Source organism: Antechinus flavipes, chromosome 4, assembly GCF_016432865.1.
Source record: "Antechinus flavipes isolate AdamAnt ecotype Samford, QLD, Australia chromosome 4, AdamAnt_v2, whole genome shotgun sequence".
NCBI classification, from domain to species: Eukaryota; Metazoa; Chordata; class Mammalia; order Dasyuromorphia; family Dasyuridae; genus Antechinus; species Antechinus flavipes.
In genome coordinates, this window is record NC_067401.1 from 348,168,325 (window position 1) to 348,187,200 (window position 18,876).

Here is an 18,876-nt window from a genome sequence, read left to right on the forward strand (position 1 = left end):
GATGAAGCATAACTGGAGCTAGAAAGATATTGAATAAATGAATGAGCACTTATTTAGTTCTTAATGTGTACAAAGTGCTGTGCTAAGTGCTCAGGATACAAGAGTAACGTAACAGTCCTTACTCTCAAGACATAATATATAATGCATATAATGGAGCACGTGATACATTCACCAATCAGGACAGGTTTGTCACCTCTTCTTTGGAGAATGTTATATCAGGATAAATGACAAGGTCTTTTGATCTGCAAAAGGATAGCTATAGATTTGAATAGATGACTAAAGCCCTCTACATATTATTTCATAGTTGAAGAAACACAGATTAGAACCCCATCTTCTTGACCCCAAATCCATTTATCATTCCACTGTGACACCATTCCCTTTCTTCTATGGCAAGAGCAAACAACTTTAATAAATATCATTTGAAGTTTGTAGAGGAGTCCCTCTACAAATGAAATCACAGGTCCATCCCCTCTCCCCTAATTTTTCTGTGCCTGAGAAAAATGTAATTTAATCATTCTTCTTTCTTTCCTCCCTCCTCCACCTAATCTCATTTCCTAGTATATTCTTACTTTGCTTTCAGTAGCCAAGGTGATATTTGATTTTTACACTGGGCACAATCCCAGTGCAGTGCAAGAAGTTTTGAAATCATCTCTTAAGTAATTGCATGTTCATTGAGGTTTGTTTACTAACAAAATAGAAATAATTTCGTTTCTAGATTGTAACTCAGTCATAAAAGAAAGGAAGTATTGTTGTCCAAAGAAGTTGCTCTTTTAAGATATGTAGGATATGGATCAGAGAAAAAAAAATTAAAGGGAGACTTTCTTTTGGTGAGACTTTGAAATTTATGTTGCTTCCAAAACGTGACTTGCTGGCTATATTTCTATGTTCTTCCTTTTGGTTAACTAAAGATTTGTCACTTTAGCTCTTTTCCAGCAGCCTCATCCTCTTTTGGATCTGGTGGTAAAGGCCAAGATGCAGGCTTTCCCTGCTATGTTGCATTCATCTATTATTTGGTGTCATGCTTTCAACACCATGTACTTAATTTATGAATTCCCAACTGGTTCATGATTTCCTATGAATAGATAGATCTTCTTGGATAGGGAAAAACTCAGTTTTATTTTTCACAAATGGAATAAATAGTACAAATGCATTTTGGCTCTTTCCATTCTATTGAAGAAAATCTTAGGAACAAAAAATTTTTGAAAGCTGAAAAGTTCTCAGAAATCATCTAGTAACTAGCTAACACTTTAATTAACCATCTAGTCACTAACAGCTCCTTTATTTTATAGATCTGTCAGTTAGGAAGATCAATTAGGTGACACTGGATAGAGAGTGGGTCTGGAGTTGGGAAGATTCATTTTCCTGAGTCCAGCTCTATCCTCAAACATTTACTAAATGTGTGACTTTGGGTGAATCACGTGACCTTGTTTGCTCAGTTTCCTTATCAAGTAAGCTGGAGAAGGCAATGGCAAAAAATTCCATTATCTTTGCCAAGAAAACCCCAGAAGGGGTGAGTCTAACACTATCGAACATCAAGTCAACAAACATTTATTAATTAGGCACTTATTAACAAGCATTGTATTTCATGCTCAGTATACACAGAGCTTATGTTCTAATAAGGAAGTAAAAAGTCAATAAAAATTTATTAAATACCTACTGTGTGCCAGACACTGTACTAAGTGAGCACTGGGAATACAGAGAAAGCTAAAAGGTAATCCCTTTCTTTATGGAGAGAATTTAATAGGGAAGAAAACATGAAAACAAACACATATATACAAATGCGATGTATATGGAATAAAATGGAGATAGTAGAGATGGTTCTGACACTCAGAGATAGGCAGTTTGGAGGTTTGGGACTACAACTCCAAGTCTTCATATAATACAATGATCTTTCTATCATACAACACTGGCTCTCAAGCTCTATCTTGTGAGATAATCACAAACATGTTGGCTAAAATGTTGAAATAATAGTACATCACAAGCATTACAAATTAGAAAAAGAATGCTTTAATTCATTTTTGGAAACATACCTTGAAAATGCTGATAACAATAATAAAAAAGCTCTCTTTTTAAAAAAAATTTTGTAGCAGCATTAGATATTTTCAGTTGCCTAGAAGAAGCCAAAATGCCCAACAATAAGTTAAATAAATTGTGTTAGTGTTAATGCCATGATACTGTTATGCAGTTTAGACAGGAGAGGCAATATTGTATGATAATCAGGAAGTCCTGGATTATTCAAGTCCTGTCTCTTTGAGCTCTTTGAGCTTGGTTTTTGTTGTTGTCCAGTCGTTTCATTCAGGTCTTGGGGGTTTTCTTCACAAAGATACTGGAGCAATTGCTTTATCACTTCCTTCTCCAGTTCATTTTACAAATGAGGAAAATAAGACAATCAAGTCACTTAATTTCTCTGTATCCCAGGCAACTCTTAGAATTAGAAGTTACTGAACTGGTAAGGATCTGGATTCATGGAGGAAATTTCTTCATCAAGAATTCCCTGTACTAATGAAATCACAGATAGCCTCCCATGCCTCCTCCACAAAAAAAGGTAAAGCAATATGGTCTTATTGGAAAAAGCCCCAAGACTGTGAAAGTGAGTGATCAAATGAAGACTCTGTTACCAACCCACAGAAGAGTCGGTCGACTAGCATTTATTAAGTGCCTACTATACATCTGGCACTGGGCTAAGCACTGGATATACAAAGAAAGGTAAAAAATAGCCTTTTCTTTTCCCAAGGAATTCACAATATAAGGGAAATGGTAGAACTAGACAAACAAAGAACAGAGTGCATGACAGCTGTGATCATATGAAGGAATGGTAAAAGTGAATGTACAAAGAATTGGGATGGAGACTTTGAGGGAATGACTGCAAAGTTAGGAGGTATTTGAAACCACTTTATTTTTTTAAAAAGTTCAGCCCATGGAAAACCTTTCTTAGACAAGGCAGAGAAGCTCTCAAGAGTCTCATTGTTGATCAGAGCGCATTTATTAAACACCTAGTATGTGCTAGGCAATGGAGATATGAATACAAACTAAAAGAAATGGTTGCCCTCAAAACAGAAAGTTAACATTAAAAAAGGAAACTGAAAAGGTAGGGATTAAGGGGCAGAAGTGACTAGTCAGGTCAGGATGATGGAGAAGTCTGGAGCCCAACCTATTGAGAAATGAAGGGATGGCAGGACTAGTCATTTTCCCCAAATAGAGGTTCTCAGAGAAGCCATCCAATGGGTAGAGACTGCTGGGATCTCATTCCCAGTGGTCCCAAAGAGCTGCTCTTTCTGTTTGTTTATCCCCCCTCACCCTCCCACAAGCTGGTGCATGCAATATAATTGTTGATCGATGCAAAAAGAGAAGCCAAATTTAAAAATTAGATATAGGACTGACTCTAGATTTCTTTTGCTTTGGCTTAGACTAGAAGATGAAAATCATTTAGGTTTTTCAAGAAAGTTCAATCACTGCATCCTAAGGGAAATGAAAAATAAAAGAAAACCAGGGCAGAAAGTGTTTTCAGCAAAGAAACAGTGCTCTTCTTGGTCCTTCTCGCCGTCTTTTGCCTGTTTTTAATAGCTACCATTGGGATAGGAAGCGGCAGTCACCTAAAGACTCAGTTGTTAGCTGTATGGATATTCTATCATTAGATTGTTTTTCAAAAAAAAAAAAAAAAACTTTTAATTTATTATTTTCCTACTTCTCCTCCCACACTGAGGGGGAAAAAGAGAAAGGAAAAAAAAAAAAAGCCCTGGTAATAAATCTGAATAGTTAAACAAAACAAATGTCCACATTGGCTGGGTCTCATTCTGCATCTGGAATTCATCACCTCTCTATCTGGAGGTGGTTAGTGAGCTCCATCATTGGGCTTCTAGTGAAATATATCTTTTCATAATTGGAAAAGAGCTTCCCACTGGAGAATTCTCAAATGCTTAGTCACAAATGTAAATGATTTCCACCTTAACAGATTCTGTAACCCTTAAATATATGGCACAATTAGGAGAAAAAAACCCCAAAATTCCTGAAGGCTAATTCACTGAATTCTCTCTAACCCGTTAAGAATATGTTCTCTTCAGGGCAGCTAGGTGGCACAATGAATAGAGCACCAGTCCTGAAACCAGGAGGACCTGAGTTCAAATTTGATCCAAATCTAATCTCAGATATAACACTTCCTGGTTGTGTGACCCTGGGCAAGTCACTTAACCCCAATTGCCTCAGCCAAAAAAAAAAAAGTTCTCTTCATATATAAGAATTTTGGCATTTGAAGCACATAAATGCAAGGGGATGGCTTTATCCTCCAATGCTTGCCTCCTCTCAGGGCCAATGTGGAACAGACAAACAGGCTAACTTTGCAAGGATCAGGGTTGACGTCTCTTTTCTGTTAACTAATCTTGTTACTCTGGACAAATCAATGAACTTCTCTGTGGCCTAGGGAACTCTCTTGAGTTTGAGTTGCAGAAAATGTACTGACCTGCATGGGTATAGAGAACTTTTTTTCAATGGGGGAGCTGCCCCATATCCATTAAATCCCTAGTCTGATTTAAAAAAGATTATTATAGCTATACCATTTACATAGTACTTTAAGATTAGTAAGGTCTTTGCACATATTATCACCTTTAATTCTTTATTTATTTATTTATTTTTTGCTGAGGCAATTGGAGTTAAGTGACTTGCCCAGGGTCACACAGCTAGGAAGTGGGAAGTGTCTGAGGTCAGATTTGAACTCAGGTCCTCCTGACTTCAGGGCTGATGCTCTATCCACTGCACCACCTAGCTGCCCCATATTAATTTCTTTAATTCTTATAACAGCTCTGTAAGGTGTTTGTTATTATTCCTTTTTTATAGATGAGGAAACTGAGCCACAGAATAGTTAGATTTACATAACTAGTAAATGTCTGAGGCAGATTCTAGCATTTTATCCAGTACAGTGAATGTTAATAAAAAGTGGATCATTAAAATCTGATTATAATAAAATCATTTTAAAAAAGAACACAGGTTTTTTGTTTGTTTTTTAGATTAGGTAATCTCTAGGGAGAAGATTTCCTGGAAGAGTGCATATATACACACACTCCACTTTCATTGAGTCCTGGTGATTTTGCTGGGTGGAATCATATTCTAGTTCTGAGTTTCTGTGACATTAGAGAAAATTCTTAATGGTACCATTGCTATGTAGTAGTCTGTACTTTTCAAGATACTTTGCCTATTGTTTTTCAAAAAATTCTTTTGTGTAAGCAAACCTCAATAAATATAAATGTCTCACTATACAAAGAATCAGAAGATTGTCTATAGAACTGAGAACTTCCATTATACAGAGACTTTTTAGAGCCTATGGTGAAATTGCCATATTTGTCTATGGCCCCTTCAAGTCCTTCCAGGATTTGTCATTTCTTATGGCTCAGTAATTGTCCATTACATTCACATACATAATATGTCCATCTCTCCCCATTTGGCCTATGCCAATTTTGGTTCCATTTCTTTGCTTCTCTAAATATTTTGGTATATATGGGTCTTTTCTTTAATCCTTTTGTGGTAGACACTTGGTAATTGGATTTAGAGATTTTTTAAAAGTGATTTTAAGTTGCTTTCTTTCCCATCATTTTTACAAATTTGATTCAGGCTGATACTATGATGACTTGATTTCCCTTTTATGTCTTGTGAGTTTCAAATTGTACCAGAACATTCTTTCCCTACATATTCTTCATAGTGACTCCAAGGATCTTAAAAGCCATGTCAGAACGGCAGTCAGAATTCACCAATTTCAAACGAATTCGGATTGCCATGGGAACCTGGAATGTAAATGGAGGAAAACAATTCAGAAGTAATCTTCTGGGCACTGGAGAATTAACTGACTGGCTGCTGGATTCTCCCAAACTTTCAGGGGCTACTGAATTTCAAGGTAAGAACAGAAAGCTGACCTGCCATGTTTAAGTTTCCTTAATTCTGCCAACATAGTTCCCAGGTCTGACTTTTTTTAAGAAATTACTGATTAGAATTTGGTATTTGGAATTTTGACTATTCAGAATGTTTTAAAAACCCTGTTAAAAACCATCTTAAATTTCTCTCCCACTTCCCCTTCTTTTTTTTTTTTTTTTAAACTTTAAACTCTTTTCTGCTATAATGGACAAACAGTAAATATCGCTCTCTCTAGAAATTAAGTTATGGTTGGAATTTTTCTAGCAAAGTAAATTAACCAGGTTTTTGCTAAAATGAATGTTGCTAGTTAAGCAGTTGCATTCCTCCAAGATTAAAATAATTCTAAATTGATACATAATTTGTCTTTTTGGATGTTCATGCCTGTGGAAAGAATATTAAATTTGGAGTCAGGGAATCCAGACTCAGGTCTCAGTCTTGCCACTTTCTATTTACTTCATCTTGGACAAATCATATAACCTTTCTGGGCCTCAGTTTCCTCCTCTGTAAAATGAGGAGTAAAACCACATCCAGGGCTTTGGCCTTCATGGGGTCATGGACTTGCCTTTGGTAGTCTGTCAAAGCCTGGGGAGGGAACTCTTCCCAAAATAATGTTTTTAAATGCATAAAATGAAATACATAAAGGAAATCAATTTCACTGAAATACAATTATCAAAAAACAAAAAATTCACAAATCTCAGGTTAAAAATCTCCAGAGCAGATGATCTCTAACGGCTCTAAACCTATGACTCAGTGCCTTGACATGCCAGTCCATGATCTCAGAACCCTTTTAGGGTTGGAGGAATGCATTTCTCCCCCTTCTCCCAATTCCCTTCACACCTTCCTCATGAGTTGGGTCCATTTTCAGTGCCTTTATAGTTCTAGAAAAGGTTAGCAATATTGCACTGCTGTATTTTTGTGGATCCCACTAACATACTTGCCTTGTGATTATTTACATTATAGACAGATGCTTCCTTGGCAGACTTTCAAGGCTGCATTACAAGCCCCATTCTTGAACTTTTATACATACACATCGTAGACCTGTTTCTTTCTCTGTGTGTCTTTCTTGCTCTCTCCCCACTGTCTCTTGCATGCATAGGAAGACAGTTTGAGCTTGAAATTCATAAGGAGTTGAAGTTACTTACTATAACTAAATGGGAGTTTCTGTAGGAGTAAATAGTACACCAGTTATTAATTTTGAATGCATTGGAAAACCTATGAGATTTTAAGTATATCAAGTCTATGAAACTAATTAGATTTTCACTGACAAACTCCCAAATACAATGAAATAGACTCTCTTTACTCTTCTCAAAGGTTATACTAAAAGTATTGCCTTTTATGGAATTGAAATCAGTTTGCAATGAGAAAAGCTCTCCAGTTTTCCTTCTGAAGCCTTGGTTTAAGAAAATGAAAGAAATGTTGGTTAGTCCTGCCAAGTTACTCTGTTAAGAAGTGGAAATTTTAAGCCAGTTAACTTCATGGCTGACCTGTTGGATGAGTAAGCATTAAAAAAAAAGTACAGTTGGAGATGAGTGAGGTCCCTCTAGCAGAGGTCTCCCTTACTCATTGGGAGTGAAATGGGAAGGGCTAGAATAGAGGGAGGTATGTTTTTTACTAATATATTGGGGGCCAGCCACCTGATGTTGGAATGACATGCCCTAGCTGGATGAAGTTCATTGAATTGCTGTAATTGCCTCTCAATTGTTTTTGGCTTTGGAGAACAAGGATAGGATGGATAATTAAATTCATGGAATCCCCAGATCTCACTATTCTTCCTCCCCCCTCACCTTCTCTCTCCCGTCCACTTCTCCCTTCCTTTCTCCTCTCATAAAACTGAGGTTTATGAATTTTTTATCTTTATAATGATATTTCAATGTAATTGACTTCCTTTATGTGTTTTGTTCTTAATTTTTTTAATAATGCTTTTGATATATATATATATATTTTTTTCATAATAATAGTACCTTTTTTCCAGGGTGGTTGGGAGGCTCAAAGGAAATAGTAATTGTAAAGCACTTGACACAGTGACTGAGAATACACTAAGCACTTTAAAGATGTTATTATTTCTTCCAGTGTTGACACCCTGCAATTCTAAATAATTTGGGGTTCACAGAACCTGAACTTTTTTCTTTCATGTCTTTCTCCCTCGATTTCTACTTCCCAGATGACAGTAGCCCAGCTGACATATTTGCAGTAGGATTTGAAGAGATGGTAGAATTGAGTGCAGGAAATATTGTCAATGCTAGGTAAGTAAGAAAGTACTATGGATCGGGTGAGTGGGATTATAATGTGAATCACATAAAAGAGATCTGAAGACAACAGACTATGATCAATGTGTTAGGATATTTTAAAAAGTTATCTAAATATTAACATTAAGCTTTAATGCAACCAACATAACTTCATATTTAAGTTAATTTTAGTGCTTAAAGCATGCTGTTTCAGTCATATCCTCTTAAGTTATTCATTAGAATTTCTTAGGAACCTATTTAATATATTCTGAAGGGACCCTGATTCTGAACTGATAGGATATACCTAGTTAAGCTTCCCCAAAACCAAAATAATTTCCCCCAGAGAGATGAGGAGGAAGAGGAAGAGAAGAATGATAATGATGAGAGAAACACTGTATGTGTTAAACAGTCATATTGCACATAACACATATTGACTTAGAATCCACTTTAATATTCAGATACCCAAAGTGGAAAAGTGGCCCCTTATAAATTTACTTTAAGGCAAAAATAGTGGACAGATTTTTTTCCTAGGAATTCTAGAAGATATCAGAGAGCCATATAATCTGAATCCTTATCTTACTTTAGTGGTCATGTTTAATATCAGAATATTTATTTAGTTCTTTTGTTCAGCAGATATTTATTGAAACCCCCCATCCCCATTTGCTTTCTGCAAGTTATCATACCCAATATGGTGGTCAGGATAGGATGGGATAGAGGGATAAATAAATATGACAGTTTTCTGAGTAGGGGAGGGAAGGGTATGTTTAGGGGGAGAAACATAATATAAAAACTAAAGACAATAGTCACACAACAAGACTTAATTATTTTCTGTGAGCCAGGAGCTGTACTAAGTATTGCGAATATTTCATTCTGGTGAGGGAGAGAGCATATAAGTGACTAAGTTACCGCAGTAAATTCTGAGAGTAGCTAGAATAGAATCTTAGGCAGAAAGCCAGTGCTTGGAGAGGGAATCAAGAAAGGCTTCCTCAAGAAAGTAGGATGTGATGGAAAAGAGGGATGGTAAGTGGTTGAGATGAGCAGGAAATGGGAAGTGGAGGCTTATGAATCAAGGAATAGCACGGAATCTGGATAATGGAATGCATGAGAAGATGTAAAGTGTTATGGTAGGAAAGGTAGAAAGGGTCCAGGTTATCAAGAGCTCTAAATGCTCAATAAAACATTGTGATGGTTTATTTTTTAATCACCATTTCTTGCCCTCAAAGAACTTGACTAAATGGGGAGATGAATCTTGTCCTTACATAATTTAGGATGAAACAGCATGAATTCAATGGTGAAAGAAAGAGATGGTGTTTTGAGAACTGGAAGAATAAAAACAGTCTTCCAGCCAAATGACTGATGTGAGCATTCTTTTGTATTTTATTTTCTTCTAGCACTACCAATAGAAAAATGTGGGGAGAGCAACTTCAGAAGGCTATCTCAAGGTCTCATAGGTACATTCTGTTGACTTCTGCTCAGCTTGTAGGCGTCTGCCTTTATATCTTTGTACGCCCTTACCATGTTCCATTTATCAGGTAAGAAAATTGGATTTACTTACAGAGTTGGTTTTTTTCTTTTTTATTTGGGAGCCAGGAGTTAGCTACAAATATTTATATTCTATTTCAGGATTTCAACTTTTTCCACTCATGACCTTTTTTCAACCAAAAAATTTTTATGCAATCCTGTCTCAGATTTCTGGCAATGTTTGTTCATGCGCAGTAAGAAGTATGCATGTTTTGTATTTGGAACCATTCAGAAGTCAAGCAGTGCAACATGGGCAAGTGCTGCCAGAAACACTTTGAATTTGTCACAGTTTGGTTTTGAATTAATTTTTGGTCATTATGTTCAAAAAGGTTTTACTGTTGCCAAATTTTTCACATCATCTCCCACATTCAGTTACGTGACCTCTACCCACAGTTTAAGAAGCTTTGCTTTTTTTGATGATGGTTTTCCCCATCGTATAGCTTTCACCCAGATTAACTGTTTTTTTTTTTTTTTAATATGGACTTATATAAGCCCCCTAACTAAAAGATTAAATTGTGTGATGCTAGGTGGGAGAATGAGACTTCTCTTTTCCAGGCAGCTGACTTTGGATTTGGAATGAATATTAGCAAATTGTCATTAATATTTAAAATCATAACACTAATTTTGACAAAAGAAAGGAAATCTTAGTGATTTTTTTTAATGTAAACTTTGTGACCAAGAAAGTTGAGTATCTAAGCAAAAATGTCAATTCTTTCATCTCTCTTTAAAAGATTCCAAAGTATGTTTTGCAGTTGAAAAGCTTCTAAAATTGTCATTTATTGTTATTTCCTAAAAGTGAAAATCTTCTAAATTTCTGAAAATAGAAATTTTAGAAAGTTTTTCTTCCTAGAAGACTCTGCCACTTCCCTGACCTCCATAGACAATAACCTCTTCCAGAATAGGGATTTTTATCTTTTATTTTGGCAGCCCAAGTGCCAAAACATAATAGGTTTGCTTAATAAATGCTTGCTAAATTATTCCAAATGGAAGTATTCATTGTTCTTTTATATTATATGAACCTATCCTTGAGTTCATTAAAGATATCTGTCTAATTTTTGATTGAGTCTTAGCCCCAAGCACATCATTTCACATCTACTCCAGTTTTTCCTGGTTAATGGGATTTATGGCCCCACAGCATCGAAACTAAGGATTTTTCCTCCCTAATTAAATATATTTGTCCCTTGTTGAACACCTCAGCCAGCATCCTAGGGGACCCTAAGGACACAAACCATAGCAACATTTAAACAGCACACCTATTTCTGAACATCCACAGCCTGCTTTCCAATCATTCTAATCCTTTTCCATAATAAGGATTGCAAAGATTAAACTTTTAATGTTTTCCTTTAACCCTGGGTATCCTGTGGATGACATTAATTTTTAATATAACCAAGTTGGTTGATTTAGTGTTCTCAACTGAAAGCAAAGGATCTTGGTGAATCCTGTGCATTTTAAAAACAAGGCAAAGATTACTAATACCAGTGCCCTCAGTGAATTAATAGTACCTTTGGCCTCAGGTTTGTTGAGGTAAGCACACCTCTTCCCTCAGGTACCATTGTCAAGTTATGATCTGAATAATGATTATGAAGGAACAGATATTTAAATTTTTGCTATACCAGCTCTTTTAGTCAATGGCTTTTTCCATTAAAAAGTTAAAAGATTTTTTAAAAGTATTAAAAAATATATTTGAAATGGCATGGATTTGCCCACTCTATCTCATGCTCAGATAACTGAGAATAAGAATCCTCATTCAACAAAGGTTGGTTTGAAACCATCTCTGGAGATGTTTGCAAGTAGCATCATTTTCCTGTGTTCTGCAAATATGCCATATTTTTGGATGTTCACTCCTGAATATTTTATACTCATGGCAACCTCTGGGTCACAATAATGTCATTCAGATTGAATGCTCCCAGAAATATGAATTCATATTTTTTTCTGGGAGTGGAATAAAGTGGTATCAAACAATAAAAAGCAGATACAAAGCAAGAGTACATGAATCTTTAGCTTCCTCAGTTTTATGAAATACCTTTTGTGACATAGGGTTAAAAGTGAGCCTTACATAAAGATATCTGAAATCCTATTGTACCTTCTCACTGCCATATAGTAACCAGTCATCAGGCTAAAGAACATTTCTTTATAATGGGATAATACAAGTGGAATGTCTTCACAAGGGTATAATAAAGTATTTCTTGGTTACTGAAGATATGATTGGCAAAATGATACAGGGGAAGTTTTGAATGTTCTCCTTTATAATAAATTGGCTGTGCCAAGTAGATGGTTTGGGTTTTATCTTTCTATACATAGAGATATCAAACCAACTTTTTTTCCTTGTTGTTCTTGAATCCCAGGGATGTAGCAATTGATACAGTGAAGACTGGCATGGGAGGAAAAGCTGGGAACAAAGGCGCTGTTGGCATCCGATTTCAGTTCCACAGCACTAGCTTCTGTTTTATTTGTAGTCATTTGACTGCTGGACAGTCACAGGTGAAAGAAAGGAATGAAGACTATAAAGAGATTACACAGAAGCTCAGTTTCCCCATGGTAAGAAAGTCCACATCTAAGGAATTGGAATTTGGCGGGCAGACCCTTGAAACTATCTTGAGATGCCTGATGGAGTGTAATAATGGTGGTGGTGGAAGGGAAGCGAGTTGAATACAATATATGTGACTTTGCAGTCATTTCTGCCCACTGAATTTAGTTTTTATCTTAGTACATTTGTCTTTTATATATGTTCATCCTTTGTATATCTCTGTTCTTTTGTAAATTTCCTAATGCATCATTTCTATTTTATTTCCCAAGAGATAAAATGCTGGATAGAAAGAAATACTCCCAAATATTTCAATGGTTTGCACTGATATTTTGGGCAACTAAAGCAAAGAACTCTTGAGTCTAATTAGAATAAAGCACAATTACACCAAGATTCAAAATGTCATATTATGATGCATCTCAGCCCTTATTAGTATGGCTACTATTCCTGTGGAAATCAGATAGGAAGCATTATAAAAGCTGATTCATATTTAATAATCCTCGCTCCTCATACAAAATTCCCTAATGGGAAGCCAACTGTGAGAAGCTGACCATAACATACACAATGTTGCCCTCTAGTGACCATATGGGGGTGTGTGTGATGTTTTCCTTAGTAAAGAAATTGGAATTGTACTATTGCTTTCCATTAGAAAAACCCTGGATTGTTCCCAGTGGGGTTGGATTTTGCACTTATCCATTTACACATTCTTTTGGTTCTTATGAACAAATAATTTAGTTGAAGTCTGTTCATGAATTTGTCATGTTGATATTGAGCCTTTGACAGTGACTTTATTTTCCTTGTCTATATTCTAACTGGGTTGTATGTTGCATATAAAATTTCACTGCTAAAATTTCTCTTCATTATTTTGTGTCATGACTTTTGTTGTATTGGGTGCATTAGATAAGGAAAAATACAAAATAATTTAGGATATTGCCATGTGATTTATGCCTTCTAAATTCTTCATTGCATTCTGTTTTTATAATTGTATGATTTTATTTCTTGCTGAGCTTTTGGGGGAAAAATAATTTTTAATGGCCCATCTGAAACCCAAAAGTGACAGATTTTCAAAAATTCTTTTAAAAACATTCTTTAAAAGAAAAAAGATTTTGCTTTATAATTAATATAGTTATTGAATATTCACATTTATAGTTATGTGTAGTTAGTGTGTGTGTATATATATGTGCCATTAATAACAATTGCTATAAATATATATACACACACACATATATTACCATAACTAACATTTGTGTAGTGCGTTAAATGTTTGCAATTTGCTTTATTTTATCTCACTCATTTGATTCTCACAACAATCCTATGAAATAGTGCTATAATTATCCCCATTTTAGAGCTGAGGAAACAGGCTAAGAGGTTAAATGACTTGCTCAGTCACATAGTAAAGGATTGATGTAGAATTTGAACTCAGATCTTCATCACTCTCAAATTCAATCCACTGATGTGTCCCTCTTAACAGAATAAATGTGTGTATTATGTATGTGTGAATACACATAGACTATATATATTTATTTCTACATAGTTATATAACAGTTACATTTTATATACCACACACACACATATATATGTACATGTATACATATATCTCACATGTTCATATTTGTTCTGGCTAACCTATTTTTTTTTTTTTTTTCAAAATTAAGGTTGGGATTCCTCTGGGTAGAGGGTATAGAGGATCATAGAAAAATCGACCTACAGAGCCTTAAATGGCTGTTTTTAGGTGATATGGACAAACTGTCAGCTTATTTTTATTTGGGTTGGGGGCTGGGTGAGAATAGCAATGAGCTAGGTGATAGGGATGAGATAGCAGTACTGTTAGTTCAGCTAATATGCTGTTTGGATTGAGAACATTTATAGTGGCAAAAGTAAAGAGCCTCATGACCTTACTTGGTGTCCAGTTGGACTTGGAAACTGCTTAAAATAATTCTACAATTTACAGTTTGGAAATCACTATTCTAGAGGGTCAATCTAATAAGCATCTATTGTATAATTTGTCAGGACACTGTGAAAAAATTTTAGACAAAATATTTAGATAAAAGATTGATCTTAACCCATTATTGTTTAAGCTCCCTCAGACTGTCTGACTTCCTGCTGTGGAGAAGCTGCATATTCATAGAGGAATATGCTGTATCTGCAGGTAATGGTGAGATGCTTAGATGGTATCAATAGGAAGTTTGTGACAATTTCCATAAATTTCATTTTGCTAAGTTATACTAAGTGCTTGGGTTAAGCTATCATTTTAAAATGTAAAATATATTACTAAAGTAAAGGAGATCACAGTGGAAATCTATCTTAAGCAGAACTTGAACTCCAATTATCCCAATTCCAAATTCAGTGCTTCATCCACTGAGGACAGGTAGCCACATTGAAAGAAGCATTATTGTTCAGTTATTTTACAATGCTGTCCGATTCTTTGTGACCCCATTTCAGGTTTTTTTTGGCAGAGATACTGGAGTGGTTTGCCATTTTCTTCTCCATTTTACAGGAGGAAACTGAGGCAAGTTAAGTGACTTGCCCAGGATCACATAGTTAGAAGATAATCTTGGGCTGGATAGGAATTCAGTTCTTCAGGCTTAATGCTCTATTCACTGCACTACCCAACTGTCCCTCCTTTGCAATTTGTTTAGCCATTCCCTTACTGTTGATCACTTAAGTTGCTTCTATTTTTTTTTTTTTTTTTTTTTTTTTTACAAATAAGTGCTGTTTTAAAAACTTTGAGCTGATATTGCAATGATTACTCTCCAAAAAAATTCATCAAGTTTGTGATTTTCCTATCAATGAATGACTGTGTCTGTTTCTCCACAACTCTGCCAGAGTGTAATTTCATTGTGTCTTTATATTTTTTGCTAATTTGCTGGCTACAAAATAATACTTCAGAGTTTAACTTACATTTTTTTCTTAATTTTAGTGAGGGTGAACTTTTTTTAAAAAGTGCTGATTAATTTATTATTTATTTTATTTTATTTTAATTTTAAATTTTATTTTATTTAATAATAACTTTGTATTGACAGGATCCATGCCAGGATAATTTTTTTACAACATTATCCCTTGCACTCGCTTATGTTTCGTTTTTTTCCCCTCCCTCCCTCCACTCCCCCCCCCCAAGATGGCAAGCAGTCCTATATATGTTAAATATGTTGCAGTATATCCTAGATACAATACATATTTGCAAAACCGAACAGTTTTCCTGTTGCACAGGGAGAATTGGATTCAGAAGGTAAAAATAACTCGGGAAGAAAATCAAAAATGTAAATAGTTCACATTCATTTCCCAGTGTTCCTTCTTTGGGTGTAGCTGTTTCTGTCCATCATTTATCCATTGAAACTCAGGTCTCTTTGTCATAGAAATCCACTTCCATCAGAATACATCCTCATACAATATCGTTGTCGAAGTGTATAATGATCTCCTGGTTCTGCTCATTTCACTCAGCATCAGTCCATGTAGGTCTCTCCAAGCCTCTCTGTATTCATCCTGCTGGCCATTCCTTACAGAGCAATAATATTCCATAACATTCATATACCACAATTTACCCAGCCATTCTCCAATTGATGGGCATCCATTCAATTTCCAGTTTCTAGCCACTACAAACAGGGCTGCTACAAACATTTTGGCACATACAGGTCCCTTTCCCTTTTTTAGTATCTCTTTGGGGTATAAGCCCAATAGAAACACTGTTGGATCAAAGGGTATGCACAGTTTGATAACTTTTTGGGCATAATTCCAGATTGCTCTCCAGAATGGCTGGATTCGTTCACAACTCCACCAACAATGCATCAGTGTCCCCATTTTCCCGCATCCCCTCCAACATTCATCATTATTTTTTCCTGTCATCTTAGCCAATCTGACAGGTGTGTAGTGGTATCTCAGAGTTGTCTTAATTTGCATTTCTCTGATCAATAGTGATTTGGAACATTCTTTCATGTGAGTGGTAATAGTTTCAATTTCATCCTCTGAAAATTGTCTGTTCATATCCTTTGACCATTTATCAATTGGAGAATGGCTTGATTTTTCATAAATTTGAGTCAGTTCTCTATATATTTTGGAAATGAGGCCTTTATCAGAACCTTTAATTGTAAAGATGTTTTCCCAGTTTGTTGCTTCCCTACTAATCTTGTTTGCATTCGTTCTGTTTGTACAAAGGCTTTTTAATTTGATATAATCAAAATTTTCTATTTTGTGATTGGTAATGGTCTCTAGTTCATCTTTGGTCACAAATTTCTTTCTCTTCCACAAGTCTGAGAGATAAACTATCCTATGTTCCTCTAATTTATTTATAATCTCATTCTTTATGCCTAGGTCATGGACCCATTTTGATCTTATCTTGGTATATGGTGTTAAGTGTGGGTCCTTGCCTAATTTCTGCCATACTAATTTCCAGTTATCCCAGCAGTTTTTATCAAATAATGAAATCTTATCCCAAAAGTTAGAATCTTTGGGTTTGTCAAAGACTAGATTGCTATAGTTGACTATTCTGTCTTGTGAACCTAGCCTTTTCCACTGATCAACTAATCTATTTCTTAGCCAATACCAAATGGTTTTGGTGACTGCTGCTTTATAATATAATTTTAGATCAGGTACAGCTAGACCACCTTCATTTGATTTTTTTTTTTCATTAATTCCCTTGAGATTCTCGACTTTTTATTGTTCCATATGAATTTTGTTGTTATTTTTTCTAAATCATTAAAATATTTTCTTGGAAGTCTGATTGGTATAGCACTAAATAAATAGATTAGTTTAGGGAGTATTGTCATCTTTATTATATTCGCTCGGCCTATCCAAGAGCACTTAATATTTTTCCAATTATTTAAGTCTGACTTTATTTGTGTGAAAACTTTTTTGTAATTTTGCTCAAATAATTCCTGACTTTCCTTTGGTAGGTAGATTCCCAAATATTTTATGCTATCAACAGTTATTTTGAATGGAATTTCTCTTTGTATCTCTTGCTCTTGGATTTTGTTGGTGGTGTATAAGAATGCTGAGGATTTATGGGGATTTATTTTGTATCCTGCTACTTTGCTGAAATTATGAATTATTTCTAATAGCTTTTTAGTAGAATCTCTGGGGTTTTCTAGGTATTTATTATTAATTTTAAAATTGCTGTAGATGTTTTCCATTTGCAATTGAAACTCATTTCCAAAACACTTGATAACTAATCCAAAATAGAGCATTTAGTTGGAATTATCTAAGAAGGAAATTTAGGTTTTTGAAGTAAAAAAAAGTTTTTGCTTTTGTTTATTTTTAAAGAGACTGATTCTATGTGCCATTTTGATTGACCAATTTTACAATATATTCCTGTGTCTGCCCTCCCTTTGGTATCAACTTCTATGAAAATATGCTTTTCTTAATAGTTTGTTTGTTTGTTTGTTTTTACACAACCAGGGAAGAAGTGTCTTTTCTCATGACTATGTATTCTGGTGTGGAGATTTCAATTATCGAATTGATCTTACTTATGAAGAAGTCTTCTATTTTGTTAAACGACAAGACTGGAAAAAACTTCTAGAATTTGATCAGCTACAACTGCAGAAATCCAGCGGAAAAGTAAGGCACTTTGGGGTTAGATACTTTATTTTAGAACACTCATTCCTGAAAGCTAGTTTGAACTGACTTATTGCAATGAATAATCAGACAGGAGATTTTATACTCTAATGAGCTTGGCATAGTACTGGCTTTTAGGGACTGAGGAACTAAGCTCAAAACCTTTATTTGCCTTTTAGTATCTCTGTGATAGCAAGCCAAAAAAGACCAGTCACTGTTTTAAGATCTGGTAAACAGTCCCTCCTCTCGAGGAGCTTACATTCTAATAGTAGAAGACTACCCATGAAAGAGAATTGAAAAGGGAATGAGAGTGGAAAGAGATGAAGATACTTGTTCTTGAAGGGACCTTGAGAGGGTCCAGCCAATCTAAGGGAGAGACCTCAGAGGAGGAAGTTGTTTTGGGGATAGAATGAGTCTCCATGAGTAGAAGGGGTTTCTGGGATATTATAGAGAGAGACCTGAACAGGGAGGAATATAACCTAGAGAGGAATGAAGGAAGATGTTGGACTCTGAATTTCAGGTTCATTATTTATAAATGGAGGTTAGACTAGATGGTGACTCTTTCAGCCCTAAACCCCATGAATCTAAGTATTTCTAATTAAGTAGAAAGTATACGTGAACTAGGGTAGTACAATGGATAGATCTCCAGGCCTGGAGTCCAGAAGATGTTTAAATTCAGCCTTAAATATTTACTAACTATATGACCCTGAGGAAGTCACTTAACCCTGCTTACCTATGTTATCTGCATAAGATAAGTTAGAGAAGGAAATGACAAACCCTACTGGTATCTTTGCCAAGAAAACCCTACATAGATTCAGAGAGAGTTGGACAAGATTGAAAATGACTGAACAACAAAAATGAATGCATTTGTGGTTATGTTATATACTCATACTGACACATATTCCTCCTCTACCCTGCTCTTCTCATTCAAATGTAATATGACTCATAGCAAAAAAAAAAAATTATTCATTTCCAGATCAAAAAGAGTAGTTTCAAATGAAGGGATACGTTTTGGAGAACTTTGAAGAAGAGTTGACAATTATACAAAGAGAAAGTTACTTCTGACTCCAGCTAAGCAGGGAAATTTTTGTCCAAGTGGAAACTAGCTTTGGCTGCCAATAAAATAAAGTTCATAATGCTGCAAGTCTCAAAAATAGGCAT

At 35.3% G+C, this 18,876-nt stretch overlaps 1 protein-coding gene across 1 annotated transcript in view; it reads left to right on the plus strand.

Moving 5' to 3' along the window:
- The window catches only part of SYNJ2 (synaptojanin 2), a 134,190-nt gene that overhangs the window by 86,940 nt on the left and 28,374 nt on the right, over nucleotides 1-18,876 (plus strand). The window contains exons 12-16 of the mRNA XM_051998026.1: nucleotides 5,690-5,881; nucleotides 8,060-8,141; nucleotides 9,515-9,655; nucleotides 11,990-12,182; nucleotides 17,560-17,718. Coding sequence (XP_051853986.1) covers nucleotides 5,690-5,881; nucleotides 8,060-8,141; nucleotides 9,515-9,655; nucleotides 11,990-12,182; nucleotides 17,560-17,718 — 767 coding nt within the window. The remainder of the gene's footprint in view (nucleotides 1-5,689; nucleotides 5,882-8,059; nucleotides 8,142-9,514; nucleotides 9,656-11,989; nucleotides 12,183-17,559; nucleotides 17,719-18,876) is intronic.